We start from the raw sequence: 21613 nt of genomic DNA, 5'->3' as shown, positions 1-21613 counted from the left end.
CAATCCTGCCAATCCTTCGGCACCTCACCATGATCAACAGAAAATCGTTACCAACCAACATAGTCATCTCCTTTCTTAATCAATTTAACAACTTTAATTTTTCACCTCACCAATCACTACCCTTCCTAATCTGCCAATCTTCCATTTTTCGCATGTCACATGAACAACTTGCACATTCCAGCAATGTTTCTCAAATTACCTTCCATTCCACACACGTTCCCCATGCTTCATCAACTTGCATCTTTTGCCATTTTACATTAATCTCTCCAGGTATTTCTTCACACAAGTCTCCTTTCTAAGCTTACTCACCCTCACTACTCTCTTCTCAATGACACTGTTTCCTCTCTTTTGAAACCTCTACAAATCTTAACACTCTCCTCCATCAGATATTGATCAGACATTCCACCAATTGCCCCTCTCAACAAATTTACATCCAAAAGTCTCTGTTTTTTACATGCCAATCAATGAATACATACTCCAATAGAGATGACTGACCATTTCTCCCACTCAAATGTGTATATTTGGGCATATCTCTCTTTATAAACTAGGAATTCCAAATCACTGATCCTTCTCCAGCACACATCTGCACAAGCTGTTCACCATTTCCACTCACAATACTGAATACCTCTATGCCGCCCAGATACTTACCCTCGCATTTAATCATCCATCACGAAGACTTGGTCTCTTACATCAAAACTGCTGACAAACTCACTTCACTGCTCCTAAAACACTTGCCTCTCATGATCTTTCTTCTCATGGCCAGGTTCATAAGCACTAATATTACACATCTCTCACCATGCACTTTCAATTCTACCTCCATCAATCTAGATTTCACTTCCTTAAACTCTATCACACACTCTCACAGCTCCTACTTCTGTAGTAATAATCCTTCCTTAGCTCTAGCCCTTTCACCAACCCGACTTTATTCCTATGACATTTCCGAACCATTCTTCCCCTTTACCCTTGAGCCTAATTAGTATCATTAGTGCCAGAAGTTCCAAGTTTCTTTCCTCAAACATACCAGCTATCTCTCCTCTCTTTTCATCCTGGTTACATTTACATACACTTAGACACCCTAATTTAAGCCTTGAAGGAGATTAAGAACTTCCAACATGAATCATTCTTCTATCACTTCTATAAAGAAATTGAAATACAAGAAGTGTCTGTCTTTGTTGGAAATGTTCTCTGTATCATTCCACTCATTATCTGGCTTGAAGGCACTATCTTTTCAATATAGTCCTTGAATTCAAGTTTCCACAAATCTCTGACCCTTACTTCACTCTCGATTTCTTTTCCTTTAGGGCCTCTGTATGTAGGCACTGCAATAGCAATATCAATCCCCTGACTATTGTGTTCAAATTTCACATTAATAAATTCCAATAGGTTCTCATCCAACCATCTATAGATATTATCCATGTTGCTTTAAAGTTTATCTTGGTTCTTCACTTTCATTGCTTTAATCATTCTTGTGTCATCTGCAAAACATCTCACTACAACCAAAACAGTACATCCTTCTCAGATATGTTTCCATATGCAATGACATACTTTCATTTCTTTTGTTGGTTAAAATTCTTTGCTCCATTTCCCAATGCTTCCCTATATATTTTTACCAGCCCCTTTCTTTTGTAACACTTCCCAGTTTACTTTACATGTGCTTTTGCAAAACTATGAAAAAGGGTCCATTTTTCCCCTTTCATCAAACTTCCACATATAATGTGCAGGTGTTTGCATACATTTACCTTGGACTACCATGCTATCCTTCATTAATGAATCTGTTTGAAATGAGATGTTCCATTATTTTTTCATTGCTCCCTCAGATACTCTGATAATGTGTGAAGTTTGGCTAATTGGTCCAAGATGTTTCAGCAGTAATCTGGATACCAATTTGTATATTGGTACTATATATGTCATTTTGTGCATATCTGTTATGTTTGTTTGATCTGTGCTTTGTCTCAGCGGCACATATAGAGTTTTGACTAAGGTATATTTTGTCTTCTTAAAAAAGACTGCTGGAATCCCATCAGGCCCTAGAGCTGAATTTCCTTTCAAAAAGCAGATCAACTTCAATTATATCACTTGCTAATAAGTTTACACTTGTGAATGCATGTTCACTGTAATAACTAAACATTTCATCTATTTCCTCATGCTCTCCTGTATTGGTTAAATAATATTTGACATGTTCTTTTGGGGTAATTTACATAATTGTCACCTTTCAATGGTCCAATCTCTAACCTTTTGTTCTTTTCATATTACGCAAACAGGACTTTTGGGTTTTGATCCATAAACTATTACTTTATTCCTTTACTCTCTATTCCCTTCTGTGTGAGTCCATTATATCTTTGTGTGTGTTACCTATTTTAGTCATCTAATTGTTCCATTTTATTTCTGCATATTGAATATCTTTGATTTTTCTTCCATTCCCTTTGTCTATTCATCCGCTGTTTACTGTCCCATGGTATCTTACACTTCACATTACACATTCTTCATCTGGCACAAGTTTTATCATCATTTCATCCATGAGTAAGCAGAAGACTGCCAGGTCTTTTTTTTTTTTTTGCAATTCTGCTATTCAGACTATCCAACCAAGAAATACTTCCTTGTCAGATTATTTACTTCTTTCCACTTTATCTTTTTAGAGGTTAAAGTTCCTTGAAATATATACATCTTTGTAACATCTATTTCAGTGCTATAGTTAGTACATGCTCCTATCATACTATGGTGAGAGATATGCATTTTTGTGACCATAAAGTCTGTAATTAAAGTTATGTCATTTGTAAAAATCAGTTCAATTGCATTATCTTTCTTATTGGTATGTTTATAATTTGTGTTAGGTTGTAGGCCTTACATAACCTAATCAGTCTGATAAACTGTCCTCTTTTATCTGCCAATGAACTTTTCTCATTTTTACTATAATGACATCTATATTCCATCTTTTCCCATTGTTCAAAAGCAAAATTGAAATCTGCAGACCAAATCATTATGTTTCTGTCTTGTTAATATCCCTTAGCATTTCTTTAATTTTTGTGTCATGCTAAGCTCCTCCATTATATTTTTGGATGGTCTGTGGGTTAATATATGAAGTGTTCTTATTCCTGTTACAAATAATGCTAATGTTTTCACATTTCTTGTGAGATTATTTCACTATGTTTCAAATCATATTTGTGTCTTACATATATTGCTAACCCACCTTACTTTTTTCTCTTGTCAGCTCTAAAGGTCACATATCCTTCTAAATCTGTTTCACTGCTTAGTGTTCCATTCATCCATGTTCCAGTAAAATCTATGAGGACTTTGTTAGAATCTCTACATATACTCATTCATAATTTATAATTGTGTACTGATTTCCCTTTATTGGGTGCATAATATCATATGCTAATTCCATAAGCATAACAGATAAACAGGGTATGAATTTGTGTTGTAAATACCATCATCCATGTTTCTCACTGTTCCCTCTCTGTCAATTTTGTCATTTCTCACATCCTTTATTCCTTTGTTCCCAACTCTCTTTAGTTTAAAGTTTCTATGTTGACTGACCAGCAATTCTATGCTGTCAGTTTCCATGGTTGTCTGCTGAATTGCTTTAATTTCATTTCATTTTTGTCTTATCTCTTCTTCCTCTTAATCCCACAATCTAATTCTATCACATTTATGGTTTTCAATTCTTCTGTAAGAAGGTTGTCTGGCATGACTCACATAAGACTACTTGGAGTAACCTAAGAGCAATTCTACCTATCTATCTACATCTCAATCCTAACAGCAATTCTATCCATATCTCTGATGCCCATTCCCTTCAGGAACTCCCTTAATGGGGTGGCTATTGCAAGTCTCCATAACTGGTGAACTCCAGTGGTGAAAAAAAGAAAAATGGATTAGTTACTGTCCAACTTCATTACATCACCTCACTCCTACCTAAAGTTTTCAGATCTGTACAAAAAACATATATGTAAAAAAATATGTCCATGAAAGTCTTTTCTTTCTTTCATACTATTTGCCACTTCCCGCGTAAGCGAAGTAGCATTAAGAACAGAGGACTGGGCCTTTGAGAGAATATCCTCACCTTGCCCCCATCTCTGTTCCCTCTCTTGGAAAATTCTAAAAAAAACGAGAGGGGAAGATTTCCAGCCACCCACTCCCTCCCCTTTTAGTTGCCTAATCTGGGAGGTGGGCAGATTAGAAAGGGTAGTGAGTGGTGGGATGAAGAAGGAAGATTATTAATGAAAGAGAAGAGAGGCATTTGGACAAGTTCTTCAGGGAAATAATGCAAATGGCAGGAGGCCAAGAGAAAGGTGCAAGAGGTGAAAAAGAGGGCAAATGAGAGTTGGGGTGGGAGAGTATCATTAAATTTTAGGGAGGATAAAAAGATGTTTTGGAAAGAGGTAAATAGCATGCGTAAGACAAGAGAACAAATGGGAACATTGGTGAAGGGGGCTAATGGGGAAGTGATAACAAGTAGTAGTGATGTGAGAAGGAGATGGAGTGAGCATTCTGAAGGTTTGTTGAATGTGTTTGGCGATAGAGTGGCAGATATAGTGTGTTTTGGTTGAGGTGGTGTGTGAAGTGAGAGGGTTAGGGAGAATGATTTGGTAAACAGAGAAGAGGTAGTAAAAGCTTTGCAGAAGATGAAAGCCAGCAAGGCAGCGGGTTTGGATGGTATTGCAGTGGAATTTATTAAAAAAGGGGGTGACTGTGTTGTTGACTGGTTGATAAGGATATTCAATGTATGTATGACTCATGGTGAGGTGTCTGAGGATTGGCGGAATGCATGCATAGCGCCAATGTACAAAAGCAAGGGGATAAAGGGGAGTGCTTAAATTACATAGGTATAAGTTTGAGTATTCCTGGGAAATTATATGGGAGGGTATTGATTGAGAGGGTGAAGGCATGTACAGAGCATCAGATTGGGGAGGAGCAGTGTGGTTTCAGAAGTAGTTGAGGATGTGTGGATCAGGTGTGTGCTTTGAAGAATGTATGTGACAAATACTTGAAAAGCAAATGGATTTGTTTGTAGCATTTATGGATCTGGAGGAAGCATATGATAGAGTTGATAGAGATGCTCTGTGGAAGGTATCAAAAATATATGGTGTGGGAGGCAAGTTGCTAGAAGCAGTGAAAAGTTTTTATTGACGATGTAAGGCATGTGTACGAGAAGGAAGAGAGGAAAGTGATTGGTTCTCAGTGAATGTCGGTTTGTGGCAGGGGTGTGTGATGTCTCCATGGTTGTTTAATTTGTTTATGGATGGGGTTGTTGGGGAGGTGAATGCAAGAGTTTTGGAGAGAAGGACAAGTATGCAGTCTGTTGTGGATGAGAGAGCTTGGGAAGTGAGTCAGTTGTTGTTCGCTGATGATACAGCACTGGTGGCTGATTCGGGTGAGAAACTGCAGAAGCTGGTGACTGAGTATGGTAAAGTGTGTGAAAGAAGAAAGCTGACACTGTATGTGAATAAGAGCAAGGTTATTAGGTATAGTTGGGTTGAGGGATAAGTCAACTGGGAGGTAAGTTTGAATGGAGAAAAACTGGAGGAAGTGAAGTGTTTTAGATATCTGGGAGTGGATTTGGCAGTGCATGGAACCATGGAAGCGGAAGTGAGTCACAGGGTGGGGGAGGGGCGAAAGTTCTGGGAGCGATGAAAAATGTGAGGAAGGCGAGAACATTATCTCGGAAAGCAAAAATGGGTTATGTTTGAAGGAATAGTGGTTCCAACAATGTTATATGGTTGCGAGGCATGGGCTATAGATAGAGTTGTGCGGAGGGGGGTGGGTGTGTTGGAAATGAGATGTTTGAGGACAATATGGGGCGTTAGGTGGTTTGATCGAGTAAGTAATGAAAGGGTAAGAGAGATGTGGGGTAATAAAAAGAATGTGGTTGAGAGAGCAGAAGAGGGTGCTTTGAAATGGTTTGGGAACATGGAGAGAATGAGTGAGGAAAGATTGATAAAATGGATATATGTGTCAGAGGGGGAGGGAATGAGGAGAAGTGGGAGACCAAATTGGAGGTGGAAAGATGGAGTGAAAAAGATTTTGAGCGATCGGGGCCTGAACATGCAGGAGGGTGAAAGGTGTGCAAGGAATAGAGTGAACTGGAACTATGTCGTATACCGGGGTCGACATGCTGTCAATGGATTGTGCCAGGGCATGTGAAGCGTCTGGAGTAAACCATGGAAAGTTTTGTGGGGCCTGGTTGTGTAAAGGGAGCTGTGGTTTCGGTGCATTATACATGACAGCTAGAGATTGAGTTTGAACAAATGTGGCCTTTGTCGCCTTTTCCTAGCGCTACCTTGCGTGTATGTGGGGAGAGGGGGTTGTATTTTCATGTGTGACGGTGTGGCGACGGGAATGAATAAAGGAAGCAAGTATGAATTATGTACATGTGTATATATGTATATGTCTGTGTATGTATGTGTATGTATATGTTGAAATGTATAGGTATGTATATGTGCGTGTGTGGACGTGTATGTATATACATGTGTATGTGGGTGGGTTGGGCCATTCTTTCGTCTATTTCCTTGCGCTACCTCGTTAATGCGGGAGACAGCGACAAAGTATAATAAAGAAATTAATAAATAAAATGAAAGAAAAAATTTAATTTTCTTGTCTAACCTCTGGACACCACCCATGCCCACAATTTGTCACAGGACTTCTCATGCTCAATTCACAAGTTTTAAACTGGAGACTCTGAACACTATTATAAATACCCTGCACTCACTCTGCCTAGTGGGAATGGCTAATTTCCTGAGCACTGCATGAATACCATAAAAGAGGTCCTGGGTTCAAATTAGAAAAAGTATGCATTATTTCCATGCATACCTATAGTTTCTAATACATGACAAAATCTAATATCTATAATCCATCTACTAACCTTAAAACTGTAGAAATCTCCTTTCTTTGTCATATTGATCTTCACATCATTGCACTTTTGGCTATTGGCTACTTCAGATGGTACTTTTGCTGTACTGGTGGGCAGCTCAGGAACTCCTAGAGCAATGTGATGAACATTATCACATATATAGTAATTAATCCTAAGGGGGGGAAAATCTTAATGTAAGGCAGCAAACCAGTGGGTGAAATTTGCTTAGGGTTATAAACACAGTCTGACAAATGTTAAGCTGGCAATCTGGGGCTATCAAAGATATGAATGAATCTTGAATTTTAGGGTCCTTAATGAAAAAGTTTGGGAAGACTTACCCTAAGGAAACTATGCAGATTCTGAAGTCCAAAAAACTTCAGGAATGGATACATGTATATTCTAATTTCTCTTTCCAGAACATATATATGATGAACATAGCAATTTGAAATTGAATTATTACAATAAAGGCTTACATCTAACATTTTGCCGTACCAACACCCATTCCATAGGTAGTTGCTTTCAAAGCACAGTGGGGTTGCCAAGCTGCATACTTTGGCCCAGGTTGAGTTACCCAGCCAACTTTCTCACCCACTCTCTTAGTATACAAACTATTAAAAAGATTTGCTTCCCCACCCACTATATGTACAGATAATGTGTCTATTTACTTTGCAAAGGTTATGTATAGTACAGGGAAGGACATGGGAGAAAAAATATATACATATATAAACTGATGACACGGAATATCACTGATAATGTAATAAATTCAATAACAAATGAACATATAGAGAAAAATATACAGAACACCATTGGTATAGGTAAACATCTATAAGATTGAAAAATAGCAGAAAACTGCACTATACCTAATACTGGATGTTGAAGGCTTCAGTAGTCAGTGTTAGAGGGAGGGATTATAGGCTACAGGGTCTATGTTGTGTGGTTTTTGTCTGTTTAGAATACATATAAAGCACTTTTAGGATATGTGCAAAACACTTGTAAATATGGAGATATCACTCCTTAAGATCACTCATGTACTTAATGAAATATAAAGATCACTTATAAAATTAAAAAGAATTCACTACCATAACTGGCAACACAAACAGACATATACAACATTATTTTTATTTATTTATTTTGCTTTGTCGCTGTCTCCCGCGTTTGCGAGGTAGCGCAAGGAAACAGACGAAAGAAATGGCACAACCCACCCCCATACACAATGTATATACATACACGTCCACACACGCAAATATACATACCCATACATCTCAATGTACACATATATATACACACACAGACACATACATATATACCCATGCACACAATTCACACTGTCTGCCTTTATTCATTCCCATCGCCACCTCGCCACACGTGGAATACCATCCCCCTCCCCCCTCATGTGTGCGAGGTAGGACTAGGAAAAGACAACAAAGGCCCCATTCGTTCACACTCAGTTTCTAGCTGTCATACAATAATGCCCGAAACCACAGCTCCCTTTCCACATCCAGGCCCCACACAACTTTCCATGGTTTACCCCAGACGCTTCACATGCCCTGATTCAATCCACTGACAGCACGTCGACCCCGGTATACCACATCGATCCAATTCACTCTATTCCTTGCCCTCCTTTCACCCTCCTGCATGTTCAGGCCCCGATCACTCAAAATCTTTTTCACTCCATCTTTCCACCTCCAATTTGGTCTCCCACTTCTCCTTGTTCCCTCCACCTCCGACACATATATCCTCTTGGTCAATCTTTCCTCACTCATTCTCTCCATGTGCCCAAACCATTTCAAAACACCCTCTTCTGCTCTCTCAACCACAATCTTTTTATTTCCACACATCTCTCTTACCCTTACATTACCTACTCAATCAAACCACCTCACACCACACATTGTCCTCAAACATCTCATTTCCAGCACATCCACCCTCCTGAGCACAACTCTATCCATAGCCCACACCTCACAACCATACAACATTGTTGGAACTACTATTCCTTCAAACATACCCATTTTTGCTTTCCGAGATAATGTTCTTGACTTCCACACATTCTTCAAGGCTCCCAGGATTTTCGCCCCCTCCCCCACCCTATGATTCACTTCCGCTTCCATGATTCCATCCGCTGCCAGATCCACTCCCAGATATCTAAAACACTTTACTTCCTCCAGTTTTTCTCCATTCAAACTTACCTCCCAATTGACTTGACCCTCAACCCTACTGTACCTAATAACCTTGCTCTTATTCACATTTACTCTTAACTTTCTTCTTTCACACACTTTACCAAACTCAGTCACCAGCTTCTGCAGTTTCTCACATGAATCAGCCACCAGCGCTGTATCATCAGCGAACAACAACTGACTCACTTCCCAAGCTCTCTCATCCACAACAGACTTCATACTTGGCCCTCTTTCCAAAACTCTTGCATTCACCTCCCTAACAACCCCATCCATAAACAAATTAAACAACCATGGAGACATCACACACCCCTGCCATAAACCTACATTCACTGAGAACCAATCACTTTCCTCTCTTCCTACACGAACACATGCCTTACATCCTCGATAAAAACTTTTCACTGCTTCTAACAACTTGCCTCCCACACCATATATTCTTAATACCTTCCACAACATAAACCAACTTATATATACTCATCTATAAGTCTACCTCATGTATGTTAAAATTTGATTTTTTCCCCCAAGAAATCAATAATTCATGATATGTCTTGTGTATAGGCTGACCTAGGTTTCTGAGGGTAAGGGAACAACAAATTAGGGTAATAAAGCACCATATCTTATGGCATATAGAACTCATTTCGGAAAATTCTCTTTAAAAAGCACTCTACGTCCTATAAACTGAGGATCACGGAGCCTGAAACACCAAGTGCTGAAAGCATTTTATCTTATTTATTTATTTTGCTTTGTCGCTGTCTCTTGCGTTAGCGAGGTAATGCAAGGAAGCAGACGAAAGAATGGCCCAACCCACCCACTTACACATGTATATACATACACGTCCACACATGCAAATATACATACCTTCACGTCTCAATGTATGCATATATATACACACACAGACATATACATATATACACATGTACATGATTCATACTGTCTGCCTTTATTCATTCCCATCGCCACCTCGCATTTTGCTTACCATTAATCATTACAGCACTTTACACCAAAATGCAGGTAGTTTCAGCGAAAAAAACTGTATATTTCCATTCAAGTATCTATTCAAGTCAGTTAAGATAGAACATTATTGTAATACAACAGTGTTTCTTAACTGAAAATCATTCGAAAAGCAATCATGGTAAAATTTCTTGAACAACGAAAGAAAGCAAAAGTCAAGTTTTCTTCACAATTTTATCCCACTTTCCACTGTATTATGTACGTCATTTCAGCAAAAAATATTACATTTCTGTGAATGTAGTATACTGAGCATGGTATGAATAGAATATCATTTTAATATAACAGTATCTTAACCGAAAAGTATTAAAAAAATGAGTGACATCTCTTGAACACTGGAGGGTTAGGTAAAGTCTTTCGTTTTTGTCACATATTCTATCCTATTTTACATTGAAATGCATCACGTCTCAGCAAAACTACTGTTTATTTCTGAGAATATACTCATTCAGCCTTTAATATTACTGTTTGCTGAAATTGTGTTTACACTCTCATTGTCTTATTTCTTATTTTCCAGAAATATTACAAGTTTGTATATAATAAAATGTTACAGTACTTTTAATTTACAAGTCTTCATTTCTAAAAATAAATTAGACACCAAAAAAATACCAGTACGGGTACTTGCGTGACTCTCCCACCAAAAAAAGACCAAATGTGCTTAACCTATATTCTCTCCAGCATGGAATCAAAAAGAAACAAGTTCACAGCAAGGTTCAAGGTCCAAGTACTGAAAATGCAGAACAGACTAACAACTGTGCAACAGCAAGGGAATTTAAGATATCTAAAAAAAATGTTAGAGACAGGAGAAAGTTTTCTGCATAACTTAACCATATGCCAAAAAACAAATGTGCTAACAGAGGAAAGTATAACAAGTGGCAAAGTATGTCAGTGAAATCCAAAAGAATGGATATGGTGTTTTTCGAGGATCAATTCAAATCTTTACCTTGAAACTAGAAAGGAACTAGGCATCACAGATTTTAAAGTGAGTCATGGTTGGTGCACAAGATCTATGAAAAGAAATGATTTTGCACTGAGATGGAAATGAAAATATCACAGAGTCTTCCACAAGAACTTGATGACAAGGTTATTGAGTTTCATTGGTTAAGTGTGAAATATCATACGCCTTACGCTCTTGACAAAAACTTCTCACCGCTCCTAGCAGCTTACCTCCCACACCATATATTCTTAAGATCTTCCACAAAGAATCTCTATCAACTGTATCATATGCTCTCTGCAGACACATAAATGCTACACACAAATCTATCTGGTTTTCTGAGTAATTTTCACATGCATTTTTCAAAATAACCATCTAATCCTCACATCCTCTCCCATTTTTAAAACCACACTGCTCCTCCCCCATCTAATGCTCTGTACATGCCTTCACCATCTCAATCAATACCCTCCCATATAATTTTCCAGGTACACTCAACAAACTTATGCCTCTGTAGTCTGAACACTCATGTTTATCCTCTTTGCTTCTATGAAGTGGCACTATACATGCCAATCCTTAGGCACTTCACCATGATCCATACATACACTGAATATCCTTACCAGCCAATCAAAAACACAGTCATCCCCTTTTCTAATAAATTCAACTGCAACATATTCCAATCCCACTGCTTTGCTGGATTTCATCTTCAACAAGGCTTTCACCTCCTCTTCTCTTTTCATCAAACCACCCTCTCTGACTCTCTCACTCCACATACCACCCCGACCTAAACACCCTATATCTACTACTCCCAGCAATTGACTACAACACTGTCTTCAAGCTGCAGGGGCCATGTAAAAGTGGTACTGGGGTTACAAAGTAAAAAACTATAATTTTTTTTTTCAGTACATACCTTCAGCAGTATCTTTAATATCCCTTTTCTTTCTGAACCACAGAGCCCTCTGAAAGAAAAAAGTTTATAATTAAAGACGATTACCAGACCACAACATTTTCATAGTTACCCCACTTAAATCCATACCGGAAAGATTTTAAGGAAAAAAAATTCTTTTAGGTATAAAAACCATTTCCTCAGCAGGAACAGCCCTTATAGGGCATATGAGAACAATTTTCTGGTGTGGAGGGAGGTTAATACACCCTTTCACCCTAATAAAAATAAAATGTTTCCCTAAATCTTACCCCTCTCGGACTAGCACAACACTTATGAGGCTGGGTGACGGCTGACCACAGAAACCCAACATACATAAAGAAATCTACTCTGGTCTACAAAATCATATAGTAGTGAAGAGACACCATGCTGCCAATCATCCTCATGCCTTGAGCATGTCACTATCAATACTCAAATATTAATGAGATAAGATTCCCATAAGATTAATCAGATTCAAGAACAAGTATCATTTTACCCTTTAACTGCTCCCATCATCATATGACAATTCTTATATGCCTTCTCTCAATGTCAAGCTATTCAACTTTTCACATGTCTGTTTCAATAACCAGCTGACTTATTATATCATTAGTAGCCAACAGGGAATTATTCCATCACAGGAAGGTATGGGTAAAAATTTTGCTATTCTTGGTACTCCTACAACCACCATCACAAGTGCACAGCCATCAACTTGAGGTTGCACATGCTAGGTGACCCCTGAGAAAATGTGAAGGCTGTGCAAACCAGTTGGTCACAGAGAAAATGTGTAGATTGTTGGACAGCCTCCATAGTAATGAAACATTTATGATATGTATCCATTTGTGAGGAAAGTTTAGAAGAATAACATGAGGAGTGTGAAGAAATACTAAACAGTGTGTGGTTTTATGTTATAAGGAAGGTCTGCATGAGAGGCCATTCCTAAAATTCTCAACCTCCTAGTAGAAGTCATGCCCCATACAGACTGGTAGCTAACAAAGGTATATCACAGCACTTCCCTGAACTGTTTACACCAACAGAAAAAAGAGCCAAAGCACAAAGACACTGCCATGTGTGCACGTACATTGAAAGGAGATTGGGGGGGATCATAGTATTAAGGCATAAGGTGTAGAGGACATGGTGTTGAGTTGTTCACTGGTGAATGTTCCAGAGACTCATTCCCTGGCCAAATACTAAAACCAGTAATACAGTGCTGATATTGTATATAAATACTTGCTTGTCACTTCCTACACTAACAAGCTAGTGCAAGGAACAGATGAAGAAAAGGCCTCAATTGCTCCCATTCATTTTTCTAACTGTCATGTATATTGAATCAAAACCACAATCCCCTATCCACGACTAGGCCCTACAGACCTTTCCATGATTTCCCCTGAATGCTTCATATTCCCTGATTCAGTGTGACAGCATATCATCCTCAGTATCCAATACTGCTCCAATTCACTATCCAATGCATGCCTTTCACTCTCCTGCATGTTCAGGACCCAGGCAATCAAAATCTTTTCAACTCCAATTTGGTCTCACACTTCTTAAACCCTACACTTCTGACATATACAACCTCTTTGTCAAACTCTTCTCACTCATTCTCTCCACATGTCCAAACCATTCCAGCATACCTTCTTCTGCTTTAAACCATACCCTTCATATTACAACACCTCTCCCTTTCCCTATTATTACTTACTTGATCAAGCCTTCCCACACAACATATTGTCCTCAAACATTTCCAACATATCCACCCTCCACCAAATATTCTCATCTATAGCCACATAACATCACTGGAACTACTATAACTTCAACCTCTCTTCCATACATTCCTTATTGCTCCTACAACTGTCACCTCCTCAACCACCCTAAGATTCACTTCTGCTTCCACGGTTCCATATGCTACCAAGTTCACTCTCAGGTATTGAAACACTCCAGTCACACTCATACCCTGACTAAATTCGTCTTTATGCATTACTAAATCTAATAACCTTGCTTTTATTCACATTTGCTTTCATTTTCCTCCTTTTAAATACCCTCCCAAACTCAGATACCAACTTCCACAGTTTCTCACTGGAATCTGTCACCAGTGCTGTGTCATCAGCAAACAACAACTGACTCACTTCCCAGGACCCTCCCATCCCCTTCCTGACCCTCTCTCCAAGACTCCTGCATTTACCTCACCTTACTAACCTATCGATAAACGAATCAACAACCATGGTGTTATCAAACACCTCTGCTGCAGACCCACTTTCTCCTGGAACCACTCACCATCCTCTCTACCTATTTGTATACATGCCTCACACTCTTGAAAAAACTTCTCACTGCTTCTAACAACTTTCATCCTACTACATATATTCGTAACAACTTCCACAAAAGCATCTTTGTCTTCCTTATCATGAGCTTTCTCCATAGCCACAAATACTACATACAAATCCTTCTGCTTTCTAAGTATTTCCTCTCACTTAATCTCCAACATAACACCTGATCCACACATCCTCATCATTCTGTAAACCACACAGTTTCTCCCCAGTCTGGTGCTTTGTATATACCACCAACCTCTTAAATCACCACTCAATACCCCATTACCCTCAATCATACCCTCAACTGTCACACTACTCACTTTCTCATTTAAATCATCCAATCTCTTGCATCAAAACTGGTGACACTCGCTCAACTGCACCCAAAACACTCGTCTCTCTTCATTGTCCTTCCTTTGGCCAGTTGTATTAGCACTAATTATTGCCTAACTCAAGTAACCCACTTTCATTTTCATCCATATCAATCTGAAGCTCACTTCCTTACACTCTTTTGCGTACTCCCGCAACTTCTGCTTCAGTAATGTACAAAACCATATAAAGTTTCTAAAGTACAAAGAATTAGAAAGTATGAAGAGTGTGTATTAATGTAGCTCAGTGTAAATATCATTCACCCTTAGCCTTGTGCTTGTGTAAGAAATCAATGTAAAGTGTCTAAACAAGTGAAAAGAAAGAAACAAACCTGCCAACAATAAGTATCACTCTTACTGAGAGGTCAGGAAAGACCAAACCAGACTTGGGGCCATCCTATACTGCATCATACAACACACAAAACAAAGGAAGACATAAACTTCTGGTATAATTTTATGCTGGTTACCAATAACACAATACTGGAAATGTGTACAGAACTGTACTATTTTCCATCTATCTATATTCCTGATACCCATTCCCTCTATGAATTCCTTCAAGGGGGTGGCCAGAGCAAGGAAGTATACTAATAAATAAATAATATATGTTCTTAACGCTACCTTGCTAATGTGGGAAATGGCGAATAGTTTGAAAGAAAAAGAAAGAAATATATATATATATTGTACAAAGGCAAAGGGGATAAGAGTGAGTGCTCAAATTACAGAGGTATAAGTTTGTTGAGTATTCCACATCCAGGCCCCACAGAACTTTCCATGGTTTAACCCAGACACTTCACATGGCCTGGTTCAATCCACTGACAGCACGTCGACCCCGGTATACCAAATTGTTCCAATTCACTCTATTCCTTGCATGCCTTTCACCCTCCTCCATGTTCAGGCCCTGATCACTCAAAATCTTTTTCACTTCATCTTTCCACCTCCAATTTGGTCTCCCACTTCTCCTCGTTCCCTCCACCTCTGACACATACATCCTCTTGGTCAATCTTTCCTCACTCATTCTCTCCATGTGACCAAACCATTTCAATACACCCTCTTCTGCTCTCTCAACCACACTCTTTTTATTACCACACATCTCTCTTACCCTTTCATTACTTACTAGATCAAACCACCTCACACCACATATTGTCCTCAAACATCTCATTTCCAACACGTCCACCTTCCTCGGCACAACTCTATCTATAGCCCACGCCTCGCAACCATATAAAATTGTTGGAACCACTATTCCTTCAAACATACCCATTTGTGCTTTCCAAGATAAAGTTCTTGCCTTCCACACATTTTTCAATGCTCCCAGAACTTTTGCCCCATCCCCCACCCTGTGACTCACTTCCGCTTCCATGGTTCCATCCGCTGCCAAATCCACTCCCAGATATCTAAAACACTTCACTTCCTCCAGTTTTTCTCCATTCAAACTTACCTCCCAACTGACTTGTCCCTCAACCCTACTGTACCTAATAACCTTGCTCTTATTCACATTTACTCTCAGCTTTCTTCTTTCACACACTTTACCAAACTCAGTCACCAGCTTATGCAGTTTCTCACATGAATCAGTCACCAGCGCTGTATCATCAGCGAACAACAACTGACTCACTTCCCAAGCTCTCTCATCCACAACAGACTGCATACTTGTCCCTCTCTCCAAAACTCTACCACTTCTGGAACCACACTGTTCTTCCCCAATCTGATGCTCTGTAAATGCCTTCACCCTCTCAATCAATACCCTCCCATATAATTTCCCAGGTATACTCACCAAACTTATACCTCTGTAATTTGAGCACTCACCTTTATCCCCTTTCCCTTTGTACAATGGCACTACGCATACCTTCCGCCAATCCTCAGGCACCTCACCACAAGTCATACATACATCAAATATCCTTACCAACCAGTCAACAACACAGTCACCCCATTTTTTTAATAAATTCCACATATCAACATATATACATATCAACATATACACATATTCATACATACACATACAAAGACATATACATATATACATATCAACATATACACATTCATACATACACATACAAAGACATATACATATATACATATCAACATAAACACTATTTTTTGCTTTGTCGCTGTCTCCCGCGTTAGTGAGGTAGCAGTTCTCATCTTGGTTACATCCACACACATTTAGACACCCCAATCTGAGCCTTCAAGGAGGATGAGCACTCCTCGCGTGACTCCTTCTTCTGTTTCCCCTTTTAGAAAGTTAAAATACAAGGAGGGGAGGGTTTCCAGCCCCCCCGCACCCGTCCCCTTTAGTCGCCTTCTACGACACATAAGGAATGCGTGGGAGGTATTCTTTCTCCCCTCCCCAGGGATATACACATATACATAAATATGAATACACATACACAGACATATACATATACACACATGTACATATTCATACTTGCTTGCCTTCATCCATTCCTGGCACTACCCCGCCCCATAGGAAACAGCAATGCTACCCCCTGCTTCAGTCTCTAGCTGTCATGTGTAATGCACCAAAACCACAGTTCCCTATCCACATCCAAGCCCCACAGACCTTTCCATGGTTTACCCCAGACGTTTCACATGCCCTGTTTCAATCCACTGACAGCATGTTGACCCCGGTATACTACATCGTTCCAATTCACTCTATTCCTTGCGCACCTCTCACCCTCTATTATGTCCAGGCCCTGATCGCTCAAAATCTTTGTTACTCCATCCTTCCACTTCCAATTTGGTCTCCCACTTCCCCTTGTTCCCTCCACCTCCGACACATATATCCTCTTTGTCAATCATTTCTCACTCATTCTCTCAATATGTCCAAACCATTTTAACACATACTCTTCTGCTCTCTCAACCACACTCTTTTAATTTTCACATATCTTGATCAAACCAGTTCACACCACATATTGTCATTAAATATTTCATTTCCAACACATCCACCCTCCTCCTTGCAACCCTATCTATAGCCCATGCCTTACAACCATATAACATTGTTGGGTCTACTATTCCTTCAAACATACCCACTTTTGCTCTCCGAGATAACATTCTCTTCTTTCACACATTCTTCATCACTCCCAGAACCTTGGTACCCTCCCCCACCCTGTGACTCACTTCCATTTCCATGGTTCCATTCACTGCTAAGTCCACTCCCAAACATCTAAAACATTTCACTTCCTCCAATTTTTCTCCATTCGAACTTACATCCCAATCAACTTGTCCTTCAACCCTACTCAACTTAATAACCTTGCTCTTATTCACAATTACTCTAAACTTTCTGGACCAAGGTAAGGTTACAATACACATGTATATGTTGTGAATTTCTAATTCCCTTTGAAAAAATTTGAAATGTAACAGAATTTGGTTTCTAATGGACTAACTTTCTACCTAATCAATCTGTAAGAATGGAGATTCACTGAAAATGCTGATACTGTTAAGAGAGGAAGGAAAGTCATGGAAATAAGAGAACAAACTATGCTGCACATACCTTTTGTTTATGTGATATGAAGAGATTACTGTCTGTTAGTTTTGGCAGATGTTCCACTCCCATGATTTCTCCTAATTTCTCTTTACCTTTCAAGACATGAAGGTATGCCATGTCTTCACTACATTTCAAGTAAACCCTGAAAATATGAAGGCATAATCAATCAAATGAAACATAATCAATACATGGGAATACAGGTTGTACCTCTTTAACCTGGCAACCTTGAGACCTGGCCATTGCCAAACTACAGAAAATGCCAGAAAACAGAAATTGTGCCCTAATTCATACACAGTTGATGATCCAATCTCCCAGCACTTACACAAAGTCTTTACAAAAGTTCCTTTATGTAATTTTTTCAGGAAGTCCACCTTTTCAAGCAAAGATAATATTCATGATTACACTTATTGGCAATAGCACCATCTGCACCTCTTGGTCTCTTGGATGACATCCTGAAGGGCTAAAATACAGGAGAGTATAAGAAAGTAACAGGACTGTTAATTAGCACGGCTAAAGTGTAAACAGATTTTGGCGCCTTAGTGCTGCTAACAGCACCACCCTAGAGGCAGATTCACACACTAATAACTAATGGCAGCAGATTCAAAACGTGCCAGACCACAGAGCACTGAATAAGATAGATACAACAAATAGTAACAAAACACAGGCACTTTCCACTTATTATTGTCCCATTTATATCATTCTTCTCACAAATGTACTTCAGATACTGAGGAACTGAATCAGTTTACATAAGCATTCTAATATCCTGGAAGTACCATTTTTCAATATCTGGCATAAAACTCATTGTCTCTAGAGTCACATGGTATGTAAATTCATTTCTTACTTATCGATAAGTGTAAAACCATAATACTCATACCAAACACACAAACACTATGATTCATATAACAGAAAAAAGTAAATGAGTAAATAGGTAAATAAAATATTACAGTATTTTTACACACTCTTTAGATATTTAGATCTCTTATGTTTTACATAATTGTGTTTGTATTACTATCATTTACTATTCAATATCATCTGTACATTTTATTTTCATTTTCTGTCATGCTTGACCGCAGTTTCATGGATTAGTGAGCTGAGTACAAGACAATGAAAGGACACATCTGTTAACATCAATTCTCTAGCTATCATATGTAATGAACTGAAACCACAGCTCCCATCCACAACCAAGTCCCACAGACTTTTCCATGATGCTTCACATGCCCTGGTTCAGTCTTCTGACAGCTTCTTATCCCCTGTATTCCATATTGATCCAATTCACTCTATCCCATGCATGCCTTTCACCCACCCGCATGTTCAGGCCCCAATCACTCAAAATCTTTTTCACTGCATCCTTCCATCTCCAATTTGATCTACCTGTTCTTGTTCCCTCCACTTCTGACAAATATAGCCTCTGTCAACCTTTCCTCAATCATTCTCTCCATATGTTTAAACCATTTCACTACACCCTCTTCAACTATCTCAACCACACTCATTTTAGTACCAAACATCTATCTCACTTTTTCATTATTTACTTAGTCAAACCACCTAATACCACATACTGTCCTCAAACATTTCATATCCAACACATCCACCCTCTTCCACACAGCCTTATCTATAGCCCACGCCTAACATCCATATTATGCTGTTGGGATTACTATGCCCTCAAACATACCTATTTTGCCTTGCCAGATAATGGTGCGTTTCCACACATTCTTCAGTACTCCCAGAACCTTCGCCCCCTCTATGACTCACTTTCACTTTCATTTGCTGCTTCGCCCCCTCTATGACTCACTTTCACTCTTTTGCTGCTTCGCCCACTATATGACTCACTTTCACTCATTTGCTGCCATGTCCAGTTCCAAATAACTAAAGCGTTTCACTTCCTCCAAGTTTTCTCCATTCAAACTCACACCCTAGCTAACTTGTCCATCAACCATGCTGAATGTAATAACCTTGCTTTTATTCACATTTAATCTCAACTTCCTCCTTTCACACACTTCTAAACTCAGTCACCAACTTCTGCAGTTTCTCGTTCAAACCACCACAACTGCTGTATCATCAGCAAACAACAATTGACTCACTTCCCAGGCTCTTTCATCCCTCAAAGACTGCATAATCACCCCTCACTTCAGGACTCACACATTTACCCTCCTCACCACCTCATCCATAAACAAACTAAACAACTATGGTGACATCACACATCCCTGCAGAAGACCAACCTTCACTTGGAAACATTCACCCTCCTCTCTTTTTCTTGTATACATGCCTTACACTCCTGATCAAAACTTCTCATTACTTCTAGCAGCTTTCCTCCCACACCGGACATCCTTATGACCTTCCACAAGGCATCTCTCTCAACCCTATCATGTGCTTTCTCCAGATCCATGAATGCCATCATCAAATCCATCTGTTTCTCTCCGTATTTCTCACATGCAATCCTTATGGCAAACACCTGATCCATACATCTGCTACTGGTTCTGAAAACACACTGCTCCTCCACAATCTGGTATTCTGTGCATACCTTGACCCCTCTCAATCACTACCCTCCCATACAACTTACCAAGAATGCTTGACAAACTTATACCTCCACAGTTTGAACACTTAACTTTTTTCCCTTGGTTTATGCAGTGGCACTATACACGCACTCCACCAATCCTCAAGCACCTCAACATGATAAATACATACAATGAGAATCCTTACCAACAACACAGTCACATTATAATAAATTCAACTGCAGTACCATCCACTCCAGTCACCTCACCAAATTTCATCTTACATAATCACTCCATCTCCTCATCATTTCATCAATACCTGTTACCACTTCCCCTTTTGCCCCCGTCAACGGTTCCTATTTGATCTCCTGTTTTTCGTACATTATTATCTTCCTTCTCAAATGTATTCTTATTGTCCCTTAAGTTTACTGATACTCGTTCATCCCAACTCTCATTTGCCCTCTTTTTCTAACCCTGCACCTTCCTCTTGGCCTCCTGTTGCTTTCTTTTATATATTCCCTAATTATTTGTACTCCTTCCCTATAAGTAGTCTAAATACCTCCCTTTTCTCTTCCACTAGCAACTTTCCTACTTCATCCTACTACTCACTTTCGTTTCTAGTCTGCCAATCTCCCACCTTATGCATGCCACATGCATCTCTCGCATGTCAGCACTGCTTCTCTAGATACCTCCCATTCTTCAACCTCATTCCCCTTACTTCTTTTACTCACCTTTTGCCATTCTTAAAAAGTCTCCTGGTATTCATTCCCAAAGGTCTCTTTTCTAAGCTCACTTACTTTCATCACTCTCTTCTTACCAATCTTATTTCTTGTTTACTTTCCCCCATCTTCCTCTGCATTCAATCATTCACAGTCTTTCTATTTTCCCCTTTTTTCATATACAAAAAAATTTGAAACATGAAAAAGTACATTCTTATAAATAAATTGAGTTCACAAGCTCCCTATGTGTACTAATGATTCAGTGGCAAATAAGACGTGTTCCTATAATTAACTACAAAGCAAAGAATAAGTGAGTTGTCTGCATAATACTTCTGGCCTGTCATCAACATACCACTTCCTCACTCACATGTGAAATATAGTGAGGCCAAGTCATT

General features: G+C 39.1%; 1 protein-coding gene across 1 annotated transcript in view; it reads right to left on the bottom strand.

Annotated features, from left to right (window-relative positions):
* Positions 1-21613, bottom strand: part of LOC139749589 (protein GPR107) — a 64814-nt gene that overhangs the window by 33313 nt on the left and 9888 nt on the right. The window contains exons 4-6 of the mRNA XM_071663673.1: positions 18017-18152; positions 11859-11907; positions 6857-6972 (exon numbers count right to left, since the gene is read on the bottom strand). Coding sequence (XP_071519774.1) covers positions 6857-6972; positions 11859-11907; positions 18017-18152 — 301 coding nt within the window. The remainder of the gene's footprint in view (positions 1-6856; positions 6973-11858; positions 11908-18016; positions 18153-21613) is intronic.

Source organism: Panulirus ornatus, chromosome 1, assembly GCF_036320965.1.
Source record: "Panulirus ornatus isolate Po-2019 chromosome 1, ASM3632096v1, whole genome shotgun sequence".
Classification (NCBI taxonomy): domain Eukaryota; kingdom Metazoa; phylum Arthropoda; class Malacostraca; order Decapoda; family Palinuridae; genus Panulirus; species Panulirus ornatus.
The sequence above is the reverse complement of the archived record's forward strand: the minus strand, read 5'-3'. Positions and strand labels throughout refer to the sequence as shown.